This window comes from Hyla sarda, chromosome 8, assembly GCF_029499605.1.
Source record: "Hyla sarda isolate aHylSar1 chromosome 8, aHylSar1.hap1, whole genome shotgun sequence".
NCBI classification, from domain to species: Eukaryota; Metazoa; Chordata; class Amphibia; order Anura; family Hylidae; genus Hyla; species Hyla sarda.
In genome coordinates this window covers 171,177,863-171,199,371 of record NC_079196.1, presented here as the reverse complement: position 1 = coordinate 171,199,371, position 21,509 = coordinate 171,177,863, and the positions used below count along the sequence as shown (strand labels likewise).

The following is a 21,509-nucleotide window of genomic DNA, read 5'->3' as shown; positions in this document are numbered from 1 at the left end:
TGGGGGCCTAAGGGTTGGCATATGCACAGGTAGCTTTCCTGATACATACATCAAATGTTTACATAAAGAAGTGTAAACTGAGCTTAACAAAGAGGGGAGTTGAGATGTAATGACCTTGTTACACATCTGTGTCTTTTATTATGTGAAGCACATTGAAGACTTCTAATAACAAATGTTATATTTTCTAATGGTAAGAATAAATACACATGCAAAAATAAATGTTATGTCAAATATTTTATTTAGATGAAAATCATAAATTCATCCATTTATCTGTATTTGGAGGTGAGGATATGAGACACTGCTGCAAGGAACTTGTCAAAAGCGGCATGGGTGGCAGCATCAAAGTCAGCCGGGAAGTGAGCTGCCAGGACGACCAGCATGGAGTGAGACAACATCTGTGACACAAAGACAAACATTACAATCTTACAAACTGTAATATCACTGTACTTGTATTACTGTAAAACACTATGTAGAGCTCTGTCCAGACTGGAGATGGTTGGTAATATGGCAGATTTGATTTGTAACAGATCCTAGTGACTTAGGCTGCATTCACACTTCGTTTTCACAGTACGGGTGCCGGATTCGGCTGGGGAAGGGGCAAACCTGGCTCTCCCGTACCCCAGCCGGACCAGCGCTAAACTCCATTTACTTTAATGAGCCGACCGGAGTCAAACGGTGACTCCGGTCGGCTCATTTTTGACCTGTATCCGGTTTTGTGACCGGACCTAAAACCATAGTATACTACGGTTTCAGGTCCGGTCAGGAAACCGCATACGGGGTAAATGGAGTTCAGCACTGGTCCGGTTGGGGTACAGGAAAGCCCGGTTTGCCCCTCCCCCAGCCGGATCTGGCACCTGTAATGTAAAAACAAAGGGTGAATGCAGCCTTATAAGAAGCTGTCAGTTTTTTTTTGCCATTGTTACTGTTAGAGGCAACCAAAGCATGAAGGCATGAAACCTTTATGTCAGTGTGTAACATCCCTAAAAATAAAATATTTTCATAATATTAAAACCATGTAAGAAACCCAACATTCCTGATATCTGCACCATCACATGAATCTTAATTTTCTTATCTGTAAAGGGATTATGAGCCTTACATGGAAGTTTCCGGGGTCCACTCTCAGGTTGTAGGCATGCAGGTCACTCAGCTTGGACAGGGATTCCTCCAAGTTGTCCAGATGTTTGGCAGCCTGTACAAGAGCACCCAAGACCTTGCCACCATGAGTCTGAACATCAGTAGATCCATGGCTCAGGTCAAAGTGGTTGAAGTAAGTCTTGGTCTGGGGGAAGCCCAGGAACATTCTAAAAAAAAAAAAAGAAAAGGTAATTTAATGTTAACATAGTATAAAGCTCATTTACATAGAAGCAAGATATTAAAGACCTTTTCCTTTCCAAATATTTTTATTTTAAAAAAGCTTGTAATAAATTAAGCTGTGGCATTGCATTTTTAAGGGAATGTTTCTTACTTGGGTCACTTTCAAAATTTTATTTTTACTGGACAGCACAGCACTCAGTGCTACCTATCCAAATACAAAGAACCTGTCATCAGTATGAACACAGTCTTAGCCATCCTAAAGCTAGCCATAGCCATAATAGCAATAATATATAACAATTGATACATAATATGTAATACTTATATAGAAACAATTGGTTCTAACATGGATATCTGCTTCATCAGAATACTCATTAATGCTACAGAATTTTACTTGATCATTAACGGCAAAGTTTACAATTATTATCATCTCTTTTATTTCATAAAGTATGAACACTTTTCTATACGAAAACAAATTTTTATGGTTGGAAATATCAATTTGTATTTGTCCTTTTCCTATTAGGCGTTCCAACTGCTGAAAGAAATGGTGGTGCTCATCTACTGGGGGAATATCTTTATATCTATGGCTAGTTCATGATATCTAGTCAAGAAATAATTACCATTACATATTATCCTGACATATCATTGTTTCTAATGTAGTAAAAATAATTGAAAAGCAAATAAAAAATTACCGTTCCAAAGTTTCAGCACCGAGAGCGCTGACATTTCCGGAGGCTTTGTCCAAGATGGACACAATTGCAGCCTTCTCAGCGTCAGAGAACATCGTCTTGTTGTGTATAGGTTCAGTGAGCTACAGGTTAAGATCTGAGAGGTTTGTGATGTGTCTCTGTTGACTTGGGTTTTATAGAGGAAGGGTCAGCAGAAATGGACACTTGTCCACCCCCATTGGTCAGTTAAGAGATACACCCAAATCTTGTGTGATACATCTACTTCAGAAAACTGCTGCTTTTGTATAATAATCTGCAGTGGTAAGCACTGGACATTAAAAGGGCCCATTCTGCATTTCTCCAATGTGATAATCTTCTCTTTGGAGATACAAAAGTTACTTATAGTTTATATCTACTGTACACATGAACTTAGGAATCATTAAAAGAAGCACAAACTATAAGTACCTCTACAATATAGTAAAAAAAAAAAAAAAGCTTTACCCTATATCCAACGCATTTTAAAGCTGACCTGACACCTTTTTTAAATCTACTAATATGTAAAGTACTAACAAATATTAATCAGATCAACCAGACAAAAAAGATCAACCTGAATAAACTTAATCAGAAAGTCTTAAGACCCTTTCACTTTTTTCACAATTTTTGAAAAAATAAATATAAAATTGTTGCCTAAACTAAAGTATTCAAACCACTGGCTATGACAATTGACATAAGAGCTCTGGGGGCCTCACATTACTCTTGATCATCTTTCAGATGTTTCTACAGCTTGACTGAAGTCACCTGTCGTAAATTTAGTTGGACGTAATTTGGAAAGACATAACCCTGTCAATATAAGCAGAGAAGTCTCTTTTCAGTAAAAAGCACATGAAAGCAAACATGGGGGGGGGGGGGGGATTTATCAAAACCTGTCTAGAGGAAAAGTTGCCCAGTTACCCATAGCAACCAATCAGATTGCTTTTTTCATTTTTCAGAGGCCTTTTCAAAAATGAAAGAAGCGATCTGATTGGTTGCTATGGGTAACTGGGCAACTTTTCCTCTGGACAGGTTTTGATAAATCTTTCCCCATGGAGTTTGCAAAAAAAAAAAAAAGGACTGTAAAAAAACTTGCAAACTGTGAGATACAAGATTCTCTGGTCTGATGAAACTAAGATACAACTAAGCATCATGTCTGGAGGAAACCTGGAAATGCTCATCATCTGCTAATACCACAAGGACAGGTAGACTGGTCAGGGTAGAGGGAAAGCTGAATAGGGCAAAGTACAAAGATATTATTAATGAAAACCTGATCCAGAGTACTCTAGACTTTAGACTGGGCTAAAGTTTCACCTCCAAACAAGACAATGGACTGGCCAAGACAACATAGGATTGGCTTAGGGACAACTCTATGGGGGAGATTTATCAAAACCTGTGCAGAGGAAAATTTGTCCAGTTGCCCATAGCAACCAATCAGATCACTCCTTTCATTTTTCACAGACCTTCTTAAAAATTTAAGAAGCGAGCTGATTGGTTGCTATGGGCAACTGGACAAGTTTTCTTCTGCACAGGTTTTGATAAATCTCCCCCTATGTTCTTAATACGCCCAGCCAAAGCCCTCACTTGAACCGGATCAAACATCTCTGAAAAGACCTGAAAATGGCTGTCCACTAAAAGTCCCCTCTAACCTTATAGAGAGGATCTGCAGAGAAGAATAACAGAAAATCCCCAAATCCAGGTGTGCAATCCTTGTGGCATCATGCCTAAGAAGACTGGAGGCTGCCAAAGGTGCTTTCAAAAAGTGCTGAGTAAAGGGTCTAAAAACTTATGTCAATGCAAGATTTTAGTTTTTCTTTTTCAAGCAAAATCCATTATTGTATAATGTACATCGCTGCGATTCGATCACGCAAATTTTTTCATTAAACTCCATTTAGTGCGGTCCAGGCATCTAAAATGGCAGCTCCACATGTGAGGACATGGGGCAAGGAATCCTGGGAAGGCGGGAACAAGGGACGGCAGAATGACCCTGAATCACATTCAGCATGTAGCCTATCAGCAGCCAGCCACACCTGTGATGTCATAATATATAATCGGCAGCCATCTTGTGGTCAGTCAGATCACCATCCTATTACAGAGAAAGAGGGACAGACAGCAGTGTGTGTTGCACAGAAAAGCATTTTTACAGCAGCGATTCACCTCCCAGTCACTTCAGCGTTCTATTAAAGAGAGAGAGGGACAGAGAGCAGTGTGTGTTGCACAGAAAAGCATTTTTACAGCAGCGATTCACCTCCCAGTCACTTCAGCATTCTATTACAGAGAGAGAGGGACAGAGAGCAGTGTGTGTTGCATAGAAAAGCATTTTTACAGCAGGGATTCACCTCAAGCCCAAATCCAGCCTAAAAGCACTGATAGGGAAGGGAGTGTGGCTGAGAAAGAAAGTGCAGTTTTGGGTGTAGTACACAGTGACTGTGTGCTGCAGTATTGGTGTGTACAACAACTGATAAGTTAATAGTAGCAAGCCAGTTAGGGTGAACAGAGCACTAAAAGCATATTGTCCTCTATTAAGTGTAACCTGTACGTACATCTAAGTGGTGTACCATTTTGTTCCTGTTATAGTCTTAAGAGCCTAGATATTGTGAAAGGCCAAGCAAAAGTACACACCTGCTGGTATTGTAGACAAACACTGTTTTAAGTGTACTGGAGCGCATTGTCCCTCCGCTCATAAGTGCATACCACATACGTATATCTAAGTGATGTACCATTTTGTTCCTTTTAAAGTCTTAAGGGGCTAGATACTGTGAAAGGCAAGCCAAAAGTTCACGCCTGCTGGTGTTGCAGACAAATACTGTTTTTAGCGTACTGGAGCACATTGTCCTTCCCTCATAAGTGCATACCACATATGCACATCTAAGTGGTGTACCATTTTGATCCTGTTAAAGTCTTAAGGGCCTAGATACTGTTAAAGGACAGCCAAAAGTACACACCTGCTGATGTTGTAGACAAATACTGTTTTATGTGTAGTGAAGTGTATTGTACTCCCCTCATATATGCACTAAGTATGTCAGGCAGAGAAGTGCCAGGACGTGCAGAGAGGAGTGGCAGAGGCCTAAATTCATCAGGCAGGAGGTTGCAGCAGACTAGGGGTGAGTGGCAGCAGGAGTCGCAGCGAGAGGCCTGAGCTCCCGTTATCATCTAGCAGTCGTGTCTCGACCAGAAACCCATCTGCAGTCATGGATTGGGTTACACGGTCATCCACTTCATCACAAGTGACATCTGACACCCCCAGTCAACAGTGGGTGGGTTCCTCAGACACAACCCTCAGTTGGCATGGCCCGGGAGCAGTCCCTGTCCTCCCATTGCCTCTGTCCTTTGCTGTTCCCTCCCCCAAAAAAGTATCTTATGCTGTGCGTTCAGCTCCACTATTTAGTGAGGACAATCTACTAGAGGACAGTCAGCAGATACTGCCCAGCCAAGAAGTGGAGGAGACATCTTCCGCTTCCTCTGCTAGGTGGGCAAGAAGTGATGAGGAGAGTGGCATGGGAAGTGGTGTTGCGAGCATTCAGGCTCCTGAAGCAGACACTGATGAGGAACCTGACAATGACATCAGTGACTTGCAGACACAACTCGATGATGATGAAGCCAATCGCAATTGGGAGCCGGGTGCAGAAGGGGCTTCATCATCATCGGGAGAAGGTGGTTGCAGGTTGCCTGTGAGGCAGGAGTTGAGCCAGCAAGGTGGTAGCATGGTTGACAGTCAGCATGGTGGCAGAAGCAGAAAGACTGGAGGCAAACATGCCCGGGGTAGACAACCTTCTTTGCGGCAGCCTACCTTCCTGGGAGGTAGTGGAACAGGGATTCCTGGAGTCGGCGGCAGTAGCAGTCAATCAGTGTGGAAAATCAGCTACTTGGCGGTGTGGCAGTTTTTCATCAAGCATCCGGAGGATGTTAACCTGGCCACATGTAAAATATGTCGGCAGAAGGTGAAGCCTTGCCAGGGTCCCAATGTTGGCACCATGGCCCTGCATCAATATATGCAGCATCACCATAAAGCAGCCTGGGAGAACTGTGGCTCCGATGTGGTGGTCCAGCCTGCTGCATCACCCAGTGGCCCGCCGCTCCCTGTTTCAGCCAGCCAAGGCTCCATTACCTTAGCCGAAGGGAGCTGTGTGTCATACCCATCTTCTGTCACTTCAGATGCTCCTGCTTCAAGTCAGTCATCGGCGAAGCCATGTCCAAGAGACAACAGTATGCGCCCACTCATCCAACATTGCAGAATCTGAATGTGCTCCTGTCCAAGTTGCTGGTGCTGCAGTCCCTCCCCTTTCAAGTGGTGGACTCTGCACCTTTCAGAGAACTGATGGCTTGTGCCGAGCTGAGGTGGAGAGTGCCAAGCAGTCATTTCTTTGCAAAGAAGGCAGTACCAGCCGTGCACAAATTTGTGGAACAGAATGAGGGCCAGTCCTTGAGCCTGTCAGTGTGTACCAAAGTACACAGCAGTGCCGACGTGTGGAGCTGTACCTACGGTCAGGGACAATACATGTCCTTTACGGCCCACTGGGTGAATGTGGTTCCTTCACAGCCACAACAGCAACTTGGACAGGTCACGCCGCTTCCGCCTCCACGCTCTTATGCCGTTGGTCCTGTGACAGTGTGCAACTCCGCCTCCTCATCCTCCACCATGTCCTCTGCCTCCACTGCACAGACAAGTCTCAGTGCCCCTCACATATCATGTGTGCAGGGCACGCTGTTCTTCACATGGTTAGCCTTGGCAAACAGAGTAACATGGGGAGGAACTGCTAAAAGTCATTCATCAAGAAATCGAATCATGGCTTACTCCACGAAAACTGGCAATGGGAACCATGGTGACAGACAATGGGAAGAACAAAGTCTGAGCCATGTGCCCTGCATGGTACACGTGTTCAATCTGGTTGTCAAGCGGTTCCTGAAGTGTTCCCCCCATTTGCAAGACATCCTAACAATGGGAGGGAAACTTTGCTTGCACTTTAGCCACTCGTACACCGCAAAACACACCCTCCTTGAGCTGCAGCGTCAGAACAGTATCCCCCAACATAGTCTGAGTTGCAATGTTTCCACACGTTGGAATTCCACCCTCAATATGTTGGACCGACTATACGAACAGAGAAAAGCCATCATCATTTTATTGATGATCCAGGCACATAGGGGGACTCCCCTGTGTAACTTCAATGTCAACCAGTGGCAGCTGAAAGGTGACACCTGCCGTTTGCTCAGGCCCTTTGAGGAAGCCATCTTATTAGTCAGTCACCAGGATTCCAACACGTGTTGAAAATGATGGCTGGTCAGGGCACCGGAGACGTGGTGTCTACATCTCACGGCAACATGAGCCCTGTGGGGGCTGAACTGGAGGAGGAGGAATAGGAGGAGGGGCACAGTGGAGCAAAGTTTAGGTTTCGCAAGATGGGTGTTTTTTCTAGCCATATGACAGGAGAGGAGGAGCAGGAGCAGCCAGAGGAACTAGAGAGTTATGAGGAAGGAGAGACCGAGGACCCAGACACACCGTGGCAGTATGCAGTGAAGATGGAGGCAGGGACTCCCTCCGAGTCACTTGCACAAATGGCACGATGCATGCTCACTTGCTTGCATTTTGACTGCCGAATTGTCACCATTCGGCAGCGGGAAGACTTCTGGCTCTCCATCTTATTGGACCCTCGCAACCGACACAAAATGGGGGCCTTTTTTACACCCACTGAGAGGGAGGACAAACTGACCTACTACACAGACATCCTACATAGTGAGTTGGCTGATGCCTATCTGCGCAATTGTCCATCCTCTTACAGGTCTGACTCGGGGGGCCCTCTGCGCTCACCTTCCACTGCCATGGCTGCTGGGGAGGGGTGGGGTGGCAGAAGCAGTACCAGCTCCATCAGCAGCAGCCTGAGTCTACAGTCCCTGATTAGTAACTTTCTTCACCCACATGGTGAAGCAACTCATCAGCAGCAGGTAGACCTGGAGCAGGACCTGAACCCGCAGGTGGTGGCATACCTTGACATGACCATGCCAACACACCTTGAAGATCCACTGGACTTCTAGGCAGCCAAACCTGATTTGTGGCCGCAACTAGCAGAGTTTGCCCTGGAAAAGCTGTCCTGCCCGGCTAGTAGTGTGACATCAGAGCGCGTGTTTAGTGCAGTGGGGGCCATAGTAACCCCAAGGAGAACTCGTCTGTCCAGCAAAAATGTGGAGAGACTCACCTTTGTGAAGATGAATCAGGCATGGATCAGCCAGGATTTCCACCCACCAATGCCTGATGAATCAGAGTAGATTGACCATGGTGCCACTCCAAAACACTTCACAATTATGGATAGTGCAAAACATATTTAGGGTGCTGCTCCCCAGTTACAGACATTCCTCCCCATCAAATTACAAGTAGGTATTGAGGATATGCATTAGCTGAAAACTTTTCTTAGGATAAAATATATGTACCCAAATTTTTTTTTAAATCAAACAAAAGGAAAGGTGTGCAAAAAACACCATGTGCCACCTACATCACCAAGTATTGATGTGATGCAAAGACCTCTAAAAGGTGGAAGGGAACATCGTATGGTCCATTGTAACTGGTGGGGGTAAAAACTTCCCCTGTAAGGCCCTACTCTCACATTATTAATTCCCTTCTTGGCAAGTGTTACTCACCCTAAAAAGGGCGGCCCCACACAAAAACCTCTCCCTATTTCCACCTACAAACCCTCTCCCAATTTACACCTACTGCCATTTCCCAGGGTTTTTAGGTGGAAATAGGGAGTGTAACACTTGCCAAGAAGGGAATTAATAGGGCGAGAGTAGGGCCTTACAGGGGAATTTTTAACCCCCACCGGTTACAATGAACCATACGTTGTTCCCTTCCACCTTTTAGAGGTCTTTGCATCACATCAATACTTGGTGGTATAGGTGGCACATGGTGTTTTTTTTTACACACCTTTTCTTTTGTTTGATTTCAAATGCATAATCTCAATACTTGTGCACACTAACACTTTTACAAAACGTAAAATATGTGTAGCTCACTTAGGATAAAAGAAATAATGTGCTTGAGGTTAAAGGTGTTGCCTTCACCCAAAAGGCCTAATGTAATGTGTAGAAATTATAAATAAAAAATATTTATGTGAACCAGTCCTCAAAAGCACAGGGGAGAGAAAAAGGAAAAGACTAGTGGAGATGGGATCCAAGAAATGGTCTTTATTATATAAAAAGGATATATATGACCAATCGCCTAGCAGGGCCCTTGCTAAAGGCGAATGGAATATACTGGGTAAAAAATAGATATAATAAAAAATACAGAATATAGTAGGATTAAAATGAGATAAATATGATGGGTAAGTAGCACCAAAGAAAATTCATTAATTAAATATCTGCTGCATATATCAGGAGAAAACGTTCTCAGTCCATATAATTCATAGGGATATTTCAATGAAAAATCCACAAGAAATGTCCAGAATGAAAAGTCACAATTAGTTTGGGTGTATCCGGAGTAACGATATATGGTAGTGAGTGTAGCGACAATAGCTACAATAGGAAATTCATGGACAGGTAATGCAGACAATGTGGCAAACACTGTCAGCGATGAAGATGTCAAGTCTCGGTGCACAGCACCACTCACCCTCCTTTGGAGTCCTCAGGTCCGGGCTGGCACGGCTGAGTCCGGCACTCTGGATATCAATGCCCGCCTGGGTGGTATGCTGGGTGAATGGCTGAATCTCCGGGGGTCCGAGTGTCCTAGGCTGGCACGGGAGGCGTCCGGCCTTGGGGAGGATGAATAAGGTGCTAACAGCGCGCATGCAGCAGTGGTCCCGGAATCGCGGGCATCCAGCTGTTGCAATTGGAATATGGCAGATACAGTCTATTTGAAGTGATATACACTTATGGATAAGGTGCAGATAATGGGCTAGACGCGTTTCAAGGCCGCGGGCCTTTTCTTCAGTAGCTATAGTTGTGGATAAAGGGTGGAAATGCTGGTTTTATATAGTCTCCATATAGTGATGATGTAATACTAATTGGAAAAGAGGAAAAAGTGGAGACTGGAAGTTTCAGGTATGTTGTAAAATGGGTAATGGATCCAGATAGAAAATGGGAATAGGGAAGAGAAGAAAGAAAAGAAAAGAAAACATAGGGATGAAGATGGTGAATTAGATATGAGTGTGAGTCAGGAGAAAAAATAAATAGATAAATAAATAAAAAAAATAATGGTCATTGGGTATGTGTAGAGATGCACTATGGATCAAGACTATAGTGGAAATCATGAGAAAAAATATGAATAGTAAAATTCTTAAAAGGTGTGTGAAAAAAAATAAAATAAAATAAAATAATAAATAAATAAATAAAAATAAAAATAAATAAATAAATAAATATTTTGATAAAAAAGTGAACAACTGCAATGCAAGATATGATAATGTATGATAATGATGTAAATGGTACATATGTAGTTTGTGGTGTGTATAGAAATTAAAATTATATAAAGTTAAGCCACAGTGGGAATGGATTAATTGATGAAATTTAGTAAAAATGTATATAAAAATTAATTGATAAAAGATAGAAATTAATTAATAAAAAATATGAAAATGGATGAATATGATATAAAAAAATATAAAAATGTAAAAAAGCAGGAGGAGGGCACTTCAAAGGAGAGGTCCATAGACATGTTCTGTGGATAGTCTTGAGGCTCAGACCCAAGGGCCGTCACTGGGTCAATAAACGGCAAGCCAGTGACGGGTCATGAGGGAGAGCCACGCCACAAGATAAGATCAAAGGAACCTAAAGAGTTCAAGCTCTGCGTTCAATCCTCTTGGAATTATGGTGTCAAAATCAAAAATCTTTCTTGATTCTGCTTTGGACGTCTTCATAATGTAGTCACCACCTCGCCAACATCTTCTTACATTTTGGATGGCTAGAAAAAAAGAGATCTGATGGATTTTGATTATGATGTTCAATGAAGTGGAGGGATAATGGATGTGTTTTTAACCCTTTTTTTATATTGTAGATGTGTTCTGAAATGCGTATTTTTAATTGTCTCTTTGTGCGGCCTATGTATTGTTTTCCGCATGTACACTGGATTAGGTAAATTACTCCCTTGCTGTGGCAGGTAAGACATTCAGATATTTTGTGTGTGTAGTTGTTGGATGTAGAAGTTATTTCAGTGATTTTTTTGGGAAAGTTGGTGATTTTACAAGCTGAGCAACTTCCACATCTGTGGAATCCTTTAGTTTGTAGCCATGTGGATGATGTTTTGGGATTGGTTGGTTGTCTGACAGTGGGGGCGACTTGGATGCCCACCTATAGTTTACACCAAAGCCCCAAATTTGGGCACACCATAAACTACATATGTACCATTTACATCATTATCATACATTATCATATCTTGCATTGCAGTTGTTCACTTTTTTATCAAAATATTTATTTATTTATTTATTTTTATTTTTATTTATTTATTTATTTATTTTTCACACACCTTTTAAGAATTTTACTATTCATATTTTTTCTCATGATTTCCACTATAGTCTTGATCCATAGTGCATCTCTACACATACCCAATGACCATTATTTTTTATATTTATTTATCTATTTATTTTTTCTCCTGACTCACACTCATATCTAATTCACCATCTTCATCCCTATGTTTTCTTTTCTTTTCTTTCTTCTCTTCCCTATTCCCATTTTCTATCTGGATCCATTACCCATTTTACAACATACCTGAAACTTCCAGTCTCCACTTTTTCCTCTTTTCCAATTAGTATTACATCATCACTATATGGAGACTATATAAAACCAGCATTTCCACCCTTTATCCACAACTATAGCTACTGAAGAAAAGGCCCGCGGCCTTGAAACGCGTCTAGCCCATTATCTGCACCTTATCCATAAGTGTATATCACTTCAAATAGACTGTATCTGCCATATTCCAATTGCAACAGCTGGATGCCCGCGATTCCGGGACCACTGCTGCATGCGCGCTGTTAGCACCTTATTCATACGTGCAATCCACACCACCTGTTACCTGCATCCTCTCACAGCCCCGGTCGGCAGAGTTACTCCTGGACATCATCCTCCCCAAGGCCGGACGCCTCCCGTGCCAGCCCAGGACACTCAGACCCCGGGAGATTCAGCAATTCACCCAGCATACCACCCAGGCGGGCATTGATATCCAGAGTGCCGGACTCAGCCGTGCCAGCCCGGACCTGAGGACTCCAAAGGAGGGTGAGTGGTGCTGTGCACCGAGACTTGACATCTTCATTGCTGACAGTGTTTGCCATATTGTCTGCATTACCTGTCCATGAATTTCCTATTGTAGCTATTGTCGCTACACTCACTACCATATATCGTTACTCCGGACACACCCAAACTAATTGTGACTTTTCATTCTGGACATTTCTTGTGGATTTTTCATTGAAATATCCCTATGAATTATATGGACTGAGAACGTTTTCTCCTGATATATGCAGCAGATATTTAATTAATGAATTTTCTTTGGTGCTACTTATCCATCATATTTATCTCATTTTAATCCTACTATATTCTGTATTTTTTATTATATCTATTTTTTACCCAGTATATTCCATTCGCCTTTAGCAAGGGCCCTGCTAGGCGATTGGTCATATATATCCTTTTTATATAATAAAGACCATTTCTTGGATCCCATCTCCACTAGTCTTTTCCTTTTTCTCTCCCCTGTGCTTTTGAGGACTGGTTCACATAAATATTTTTTATTTATAATTTCTACACTTTTACAAAACAGACCGTTTTCTTCTGCCCACCTGCCTCAGCTACTATTCTGATCCTGCCACCCGCCTGATGCCACACATCTGATGCCAAGTTTTCCTTTTTTTACCCACCTTCGTCACCAGGTACTGGTATTGCCACCCACCGCCCCACTATGTCACCGGTTCACTTTCAGGACTCCTGATGCTGCTGGTGCCACCTCCAGGCTGTCTCATACGGTCACCATATTTTCTCCTCATGCTGATGCCAGCTCCAGGCTGTCTCATTCTGCCACCGTATGTTCTCCTCATGCTGCTGCCACCTCCAGGCTGTCTCATTCTGCAACTATATGGTCTTCTCATGCTTCTGCCACCTCCAGGCTGTGTCACTGTACCGCCATGTGGTCTTCTCATTCTTCTGGCACATTAAATAAAACTTTTTAGGTTCATCTATTTGAAATCTTTAATTTAACCCCTTAAGGACCGGAGGTTTTTCCGTTTTTGCATTTTCGTTTTTTGCTCCTTGCCTTTAAAAAATCATAACTCTTTCAAATTTACACCTAAAAATCCATATGATGGCTTATTTTTTGCGCCACCAATTCTACTTTGTAATGACGTCAGTCATTTTGCCCAAAAATCTATGGTGAAGCGGGAAAAAACAACGCTGTTTTGTAACTTTTGGGGGCTTCCGTTTCTACGTAGTAAATTTTTCGGTAAAAATGACACCTGATATGTATTCTGTAGGTCCATACGATTAAAATGATACCCTACTTATATAGGTTTGATTTTGTCGGACTTCTGGAAAAAATCATAACTACATGGCGGAAAATTAATACGTTTAAAATTGTCATCTTCTGACCCCTATAACTTTTTTATTTTTCCGTGTATGGGGCGGTATGAGGGCTCATTTTTTGCGCCGTGATCTGAAGTTTTTAACGGTACCATTTTTGCATTGATAGGACTTATTGATCATTTTTAAATGATATAAAAAGTGACCAAAAATGCACTATTTTGGACTTTGGAATTTTTTTGCGCGCACGCCATTGACCGAGTGGTTTAATTAATGATATATTTTTATAATTCGGACATTTCTGCACGCGGTGATACCACATATGTTTATTTTTATTTTTATTTACACTGTTTTTTTTTTTATTGGAAAAGGGGGGTGATTCAAACTTTTAATAGGGGAGGAGTTAAATGATCTTTATTCACTTTTTTTTTTCACTTTTTTTTTTCAGTGTTATAGGTCCCATAGGGACCTATAACACTGCACACACTGATCTTCTATGTTGATCACTGGTTTCTCATAAGAAACCAGTGATCAACGATTCTGCCGCATGACTGCTCATGCCTGGATCTCAGGCACTGAGCAGTCATTCGGCGATCGGACAGCGAGGAGGCAGGAAGGGGCCCTCCCGCTGTCCTGTCAGCTGTTCGGGATGCCGCGATTAGCCGCGGCTATCCCGAACAGCCCGACTGAACTAGTCGGGAACTTTCACTTTCACTTTTAGCCGCGCGGCTCAGCTCTGAGCGCGCGGCTAAAGGGTTAATAGCGCGCAGCGCCGCGATCGGCGCTGCGCGCTATTAGAGGCGGGTCCCGGCTTCACTATGACGCCGAGCCCGCCATGAGATGATGCGGGGTTACTGTGTAACCCCGCGTTATATCAGAAGAGCAGGACCAAGGACGTACCGGTACGTCCTTGGTCCTTAAGGGGTTAAATGTTAAAAAATATCTTTAATCTTTTCAATTGTGAGGCCCTATGGTCTCGTCTGGCTGTTGCCAACTCCAGGCTGGGTCATTCAGCCACTATATGGTCTCCTCATGCTGCTGCCACCTCCAGGCTGTGTCACTGTACCTCCATGTGGTCTCCTCATGCTGCTGGTACAATAAATACAACTTTTTAGATGCATCTATTTGAAATCTTCAATTTAAATGTAAAAAAATATCTTTAATCTTTTCAATTGTGATGCTCTATGGTCTAGTCAGGCTGTTGCCACCTCCAGGCTGGGTCATACAGCCACTATATGGTCTCCTCATGCTGCCGCCACTTCCACTCTGTGTCTTTCAACCACTATATGGTCTCCTCATACTGATGCCACCTCCAGGCTCTGTCATTGTGCCGCTCTGCGACAGTGATTATAATAGCGACACCTCTAATCTGCATATCATACTGAATAACAGTATTATTTCACTAACTCAGCACACACCCTATTCGTGTTATAGCAAGGCAAAGTTTTCTACGCCCCTATTGAGGCTCTCTGTAGGCCAGAAATAGCCAATTTAATACAGATTTGCTGAAAATTAATTCAGACCGAATCTATTTTTTTCAGAAAATTCGTCCTAATCGAATTTTTCAAAAATTCACTCATCTCTAACAATCACTTTAAGACAGTATGTGGCCATGCACATTACAGCCATTATCAACCAAAATGCTTTAGAGATCTGTCCTTGGTACAAGGGTTCTTTATTACAACCCCAGGTGAGGCTCAGTATTTTTGCTTTTTAACATTTAACATGAGTAATGGAGTTGCTGACACAATGAACTGTACTGTACAATCTCATATGACGGGGTCTTTCTGTTCCTCCAATTTCCTCAGGCATCCAACTTTTAGTGCACTCACTTAGGTGGGAATAGCTTACATCTATTATACAATGTGGTATTGCACCGGGATATCTGCTTAGATTTTATACAATCCAACCACACTCTTGTGTCAGAGACTCTTACTGTCAATTACAGAACTTTTTACCCATACTTGCTGGACCATTCTGCTGCTCCTGACTAGTGGTGAGCGCGAATTTTCAAAATGCTAATTTTTACCGCGAATATCGGCACTTCCCGATTTTGCTAATATTTAGAATATAGTGGTATATATTCGCAATGACAAATATTTTTTTTTTATGCGAATATGCAAATATTCGCAAATATCGGCACTTCCAGTCAGAGGACACTGATCCCTCCCTTCTTTTAGGTGAAAGATATAATCACGTATGTGCACTGTGCAAATTTCATTACGAGTTTTTGCATGGAAAAAAAAAGAAAATGAACATAACGCGAATGCGAATTTCACGAACATAGGAAAAATATTTGAAAACATACATCAAAAAGCACTCAATAATGGATGGCAACAAAGCACTGGAGAGTTCTGAAGTGATAGACATGAATGGAGAGGGTGTAACGTCACATCCCCAGTCCCGGAAACCCGGAGGTTTCCGAAACTGGAGATTCAGCACCCGCATAGAATGCGGGTGCTGCAGGGAGATCGCGGGGGTCTCAGCAGCGGGCCCCCTGCAATCAGACAAACCTTTGGATTGGGGATAAAATGTTTTTGTAGGGATGACGAGCTGTAGGTTCTTATAGACCTCCCGCTCCTCCCACAAACCCAGACTAACAGTGTTAGCCTTAACACTTGTGGTTGGAGCTCAACCGTGTGGACAAACGTGACCGACATGAATGCCTACCAACCTGTAATGGTAAACCTACTAACTGCTGTCTGAATTGTGCCAATACTGCCGCGTTAGAGTAGGCCTGTGTAAACGAGGGCAAAACTCAAAAATGACGAACAAAACACTTTATTCATAACACAATACATTACTTTGCTAAATATTGAATCTGCCATCTGCCATCTCTTTGCGAGGATTAGGAATATAACGCATATTGCTGCCGGACTTCCAGCGACCCAGCTTCTTAATAACGAGCGCCGGGACTCCATTTTGTCATGCGGCAGTATCGGCTCCGATACAAAATGAATGGCCTGACAGGGAACTTGGATCACAGCCAAGAGACCTAGTTAGAATACGTAAATTTTTTATGAATTGAGAAGTAGTTAATGGATAGTTGTTGAATAGCAGGAGGGGAACATCAGGCAGACTCTGACGGCATTGCTCTAACAAGATGTTGAAAACCTTCGCTGGGCACCATTTTTGAGAAGTGGCAGAGTAACATACCACAATTATTTGGCCCGGTAAAGTTGTTTTGGTGCTTGTCAAGGATAACATGAAATGATCTGCCTTTCATTCTAACTTATGTAACTTAAGAAAGGGACTATGGGTATTGCGACTAGTGAATTCCCCTGGCCTAAGGAACCTGTAATATCCCAAGTACATAGCTGCTTTCGAGGTGAGACTATTCTGTACTCCAAAAGGAGCATTGCCTAACACATCTGACAATTTCCTGAACAGATCCCCTGAGATAGGCTGTCTAGTGGGACACTTTGGCACCTCCCCTTTCTGTATACCTTTTAAAGCAGCTTTGACCATGTGCAAAGAAAACAAAGATTCTCTGTCAGGGTTGGTTAAGGACAAATGATGATGTATACCTGCCAAATATATCTTAATGGTATTATGCGCTAAGTGTAGGGTAGTATGGCAAAACCCAATGAAAGCTAATACAAATGCCACAGAATTAAAAATCTTCTTCCGGGAAATCATGCGGAAACTTCTGGAACGTATTCCAGGCTGTGTTATAGACTTTATGCATATTAGGAGATAGGGAATTGATGAAAAGGTGCTTAGCTACCTGCAAATGCTTGACTAATGGAGGATCAGTGAATGATACGACGGAATCTGGGCCCCTATACCTCTGCCTCTGGCATCACCTGAAAGAAAAACCGAAAAATTCCATCTGGACAAAGCATCTGCTGCTACATTCTGTATTCCACTAATATATGCGCATGTAAAATTAAAGCTGTGATGTAGAGATAACCAAACTAGCCTCCGAGCCAAAGAAATGATCTCAGGACATTTAGATCTACCTTTTAACAAAACATCCACAGTGGCTGCATTATCTGATACGAACAAGACCGTGGATTTCCTCCAGGCATGACCCCAAATCTGGGCAGCGGCTACAATTGGGTACCACTCACTCAAACAGTGCTGAATTACGCTGGGACCCTAGCACCTTACTAATTTGTGAGGGCCACAGACTGGCCAACCATTGTTTGTCCCAGATAGCAGCAAACCCCAGGACTGAGGAGGCAGCGGAGAAAGCTACAGGGGACTGGTCACACACCTTGGGGATGAAAAAGGAGATGTCATTCCAATTGTTGAGAAACAATTCCCACATCTTCAAGTTCACTATTGCCTGCTGATCTAATTGAATAATACTGTTCTGCTCAGGTGCTGATGGTAAAAGGTCTATTAAACGAGAAATGACCCTGCGGAATGATACGCATTGCGAAATTCAACATTCCTAGGATGGATTACAGATCGACTTTACAAATGTGGGGATTGTTTCTAAACTTGTTGATCATAGCTCTGATCCTAACTAGCTTCTCCATTGGCAATCTTGCCTCAATTTTTTGAGAATCGAGCACCACACCTAAGAATGTGATTATTTTAGTAGGACCTTCGACATTCCTCGGGGAGACAGGAACTGTCAGCTGTTCAAAAACGGCTAGCAGAATGTCAAGGTCTATTGGAGACTTGTGTGTGGGCTCGATGAGCAAAAATCATCAAGATAATGAATTACATGATCACATGAAAACATTTTTTCTAGTATCAAATGCAATGCATTAGCAAATCTACAAGATAGGTGATAAGTGTTTGATCGCGGGGGGTCCGACCGCTGGGACCCCCTGAGATCTCCCTAACGGGGCGCCGCCATTAGCGCTCATAGTGAGCGCTAAGGCGCGTAGCGTTGACCTAGAGGTCGACGGTGATGCCCCGTCCCCACACAGCTCTATGGGTGAGCCGTGGAGGCATGAACGCTGCGTCCCCGCCTCTCCCATAGAGATGCATGGAGGAGGCGTGCTGGCCGCAACGTCATGCTGCGGCAGGCAAGCCCCCTGCACGGGAGAGTCGTGGCGCAGCCACGGCCCCGTACAGGAGATTGTGGGGGGTTCCAGTGTTCGGACCCCCCGCGATCAAACACTTATCCCCTATCTTGTAGATAGGGGATAAGTGTATATTAAGCTGCAGTTGTCCTTTCAGACCCACAAAGGGGTTACAGTATATCTCCGTATCAACTACTGCCCAGTTTACCACATAATTAAATTGACTCAAGGAGGCGGCCACTTTGGCAGAAAAGGGCTTGTGATAATTATTAAATGTATGACCTCCATATTTATGATAAAACTCTGATCTTGTATAAATATTGATCTAACTCCTCCCTTCTCTCGGGTTTGACTGTACGGATGAGGCCACGATAGATACTAAATGACATGATAAATTCGGATAGAGTTAGTTTCCTGTTGAGCCTTACATCTTTAGATTTTAAGACTACTGACACATCGCCACATGCGATATTCATGTTTTCAGATATATCGTGGATGGCAACCAACAAGGAAGCTAAATTCACGTCCTTGCCCTCTAGTATATCTTTCTTGATGTGCGTTAGGATGAAGTGAGCATGACAGAGATAGTAACTGCTTGACTAACTTGAGGTGGTGGTTGCTGTGATGTAGCAGAAGGTGTAGGAACAGCCAAGTTTCTACTCTCTAACGCTTCAACTCTGGCCTGCATGTCAGACATGTTAGATGATATGTTGTTGATAAGGGCATGCAGATGAGTAAGAGAGGTATGTATTGTGTTCATGGACACCTCTTCACTAGAGTGACCAGAAGTATCTGCCATCAACAACCTATACAATTCTGCCTTCCTGGCTGATGCCGGAAAGGGAATTCCTCTCTTGACAACTTCAGCAGTGATCTTTGGTATAGTCCAACTCCTTAACCCCTTAACGACAATGGACATAAATGTGCGTCATGGTGACGTGGTACTTAACACACCATAACGTACATTTACGCACCGACATTATCCGCCATGTCCGCCATTAACCACTCCGATGTCGTGATCAATACAGATCACGGCATCTGCGGCAGTGCAGTACTTTCAATGGATGATCGGATCGCCCGCAGCGCTGCCGCGGCGATCCGATCATCCAGCATGGTGGCCGGAGGTCCCCTCACCTGGCTCCAGCCATCTCCCGGGGTCTTCTGCTCTGGTCTGAGATCAAGCAGACCAGAGCAGAAGATCACCGATAATACTGAGCGGTGCTGTGTCCTATACATAGCACTGCACAGTATTAGCAATCAACTGATTGCTATGAATAGTCCCCTATAGGGACATATAAAGTGTAAAAAAAAAAAGCTACAAAATGTAAAATAAAAAAGTAAAAAAATTAGAAAAATCCCCTCCCCCAATAAAAAAGTAAAACGTCAGTTTTTCCCATTTTACCCCCAAAAAAGCGTAAAAAAAATTAATACATATATTTGGTATCGCCGTGTGCATAAAAATCTGAACTATTAAAATATATTGTTAATCATCCCGTACGGTGAACGGCGTAAACGTAAAAAAATTCAAGAAAAGTCCAAAATTGTTGCTTTTTTGTGACATTTTATTCCAAAAAAAAATTTATTAAAAATTAATAAAAAGTAATACCTAAGCAAAAGGGATACTGATAAAAACTACAGATCATGGCGCAAAAAATGAGCCCTCATATTGCCCCATATACGGAAAAATTAGAAAGGTATAGGTGGTCAAATTAGGGCAATTTCAAACATACTAATTTTGTTAAAATGGTTTGAGATTTTTTTTAAGCAGTACAATTATAGAAAAGCATATAACATGGGTGTCATTTTAATTGTATTTACCCACAGAATAAAGAAAACATGTAATTTTTACCGGAAAGTGTACAGCGTGAAAACAAAACCTTCCAAAATTTGCTAAATTGCGGTTTTCTTTTCAATTTTCCCACATAAATAATATTTGTTTGGTTGCGCCATACATTTTATGGGAAAATAAGTGATTTAATTACAAAGCACAATTGGTGACGCAAAAAACAAGCCCTCATATGGGTCTGTGGATGGAAATATAAGAGAGTTATGATTTTTAGAAGGCGAGGAGGAAAAAAACGAAAATGCAAAAATAAAACTGGTCTGGTCCTTAAGGCCAAAATGGGTCTGGTCCTTAAGGGGTTAAAGAGGGCACACTAGCCTTCTCCGATGACCTTGCCACATTCTCCATAACCGAGGCAGAATCCTCTATGTCAGATGCATGAGACATCTTGGAAAACAACCCCAAAACCCCCCAAGATAAATAAGCCTAGGACACTGACTTCCTGCATCGTGTTGACAAATAAATAGCGTGACAATAACCGAACTGACCCGCCTACCTGAACCAACTCACCTGACGACCTCACTTGAAATAATGCAAAACAACTTAATCCAAAGTTGTGTCGGATATGAAACAATGAATCGACCTGTAGCCGTGACAGATCCTGTGTAGTAACGAGTGAAACAGGTGAAAACAACTACCCATGACCATACTCAAAACCTCACCCTGTACCCCAGACAGGGTATGTGATAATAACCGTGATTAGTAGTGCACCGAAATCCACGAGGTAATTGCAACCCAAAGGAGTGTTGGGTTCATGAGGTGATTACCAAGGATAAAAATGCCAAGAATACCTTACCCGGGAGATGTGATGATGCTGCCCAATACGAAGCTAAAATAGTAACATGTCCAAAATTTAATAAGACTGGAACCATTGCTTATCCCTGGTGCATCCCCCAGTGTTGTGACGTAAACTGTTGCCCCTGACTTGCACATGTCCTAAGATGCAGGTGTGACTGGGCTGACCGAGGACCACCCCCAGGCTGTGGCTTGCTTCCACATTGAATGGGGTGGAAGGGAATGTCCGAGCCAGCCTCAGTCAGACCTGGCCCTGTCTCAGCAGACACTGCGGTTGTATGGTGGGAGCATGGCCTGTGATGGCTTCCTCCTGATATTTATTGCGTATCGCATGAACAAATAGAATGAATACACCAGGGCTGGGCTGATCAAGGGTCCCCCTGAACTCCAGCTTACCTCCGGAGCAGG

General features: G+C 42.9%; 2 protein-coding genes across 3 annotated transcripts in view; one reads left to right on the top strand and one right to left on the bottom strand.

The window, feature by feature from the left end:
- Positions 1–21,509, top strand: part of LOC130284297 (hemoglobin subunit alpha-5-like) — a 65,504-nt gene that overhangs the window by 33,219 nt on the left and 10,776 nt on the right. The gene's annotated exons all lie outside the window — the stretch shown is intronic.
- Positions 227–21,254, bottom strand: LOC130284295 (hemoglobin subunit alpha-3-like). Of its 2 annotated transcripts, none has more exons than XM_056534518.1 (3): positions 21,103–21,254; positions 1,097–1,301; positions 227–395 (listed from the first exon to the last, which is right to left on the bottom strand). In XM_056534518.1, exons 1-3 carry the CDS (start codon positions 21,237–21,239, stop codon positions 267–269), a joined length of 471 nt encoding a protein of 156 aa, XP_056390493.1. In that variant the 5' UTR covers positions 21,240–21,254; the 3' UTR covers positions 227–266. The 2 variants fall into 2 exon arrangements, with proteins under 2 accessions (XP_056390493.1, XP_056390494.1); XM_056534519.1 differs by lacking the exon at positions 21,103–21,254 and adding an exon at positions 2,004–2,709.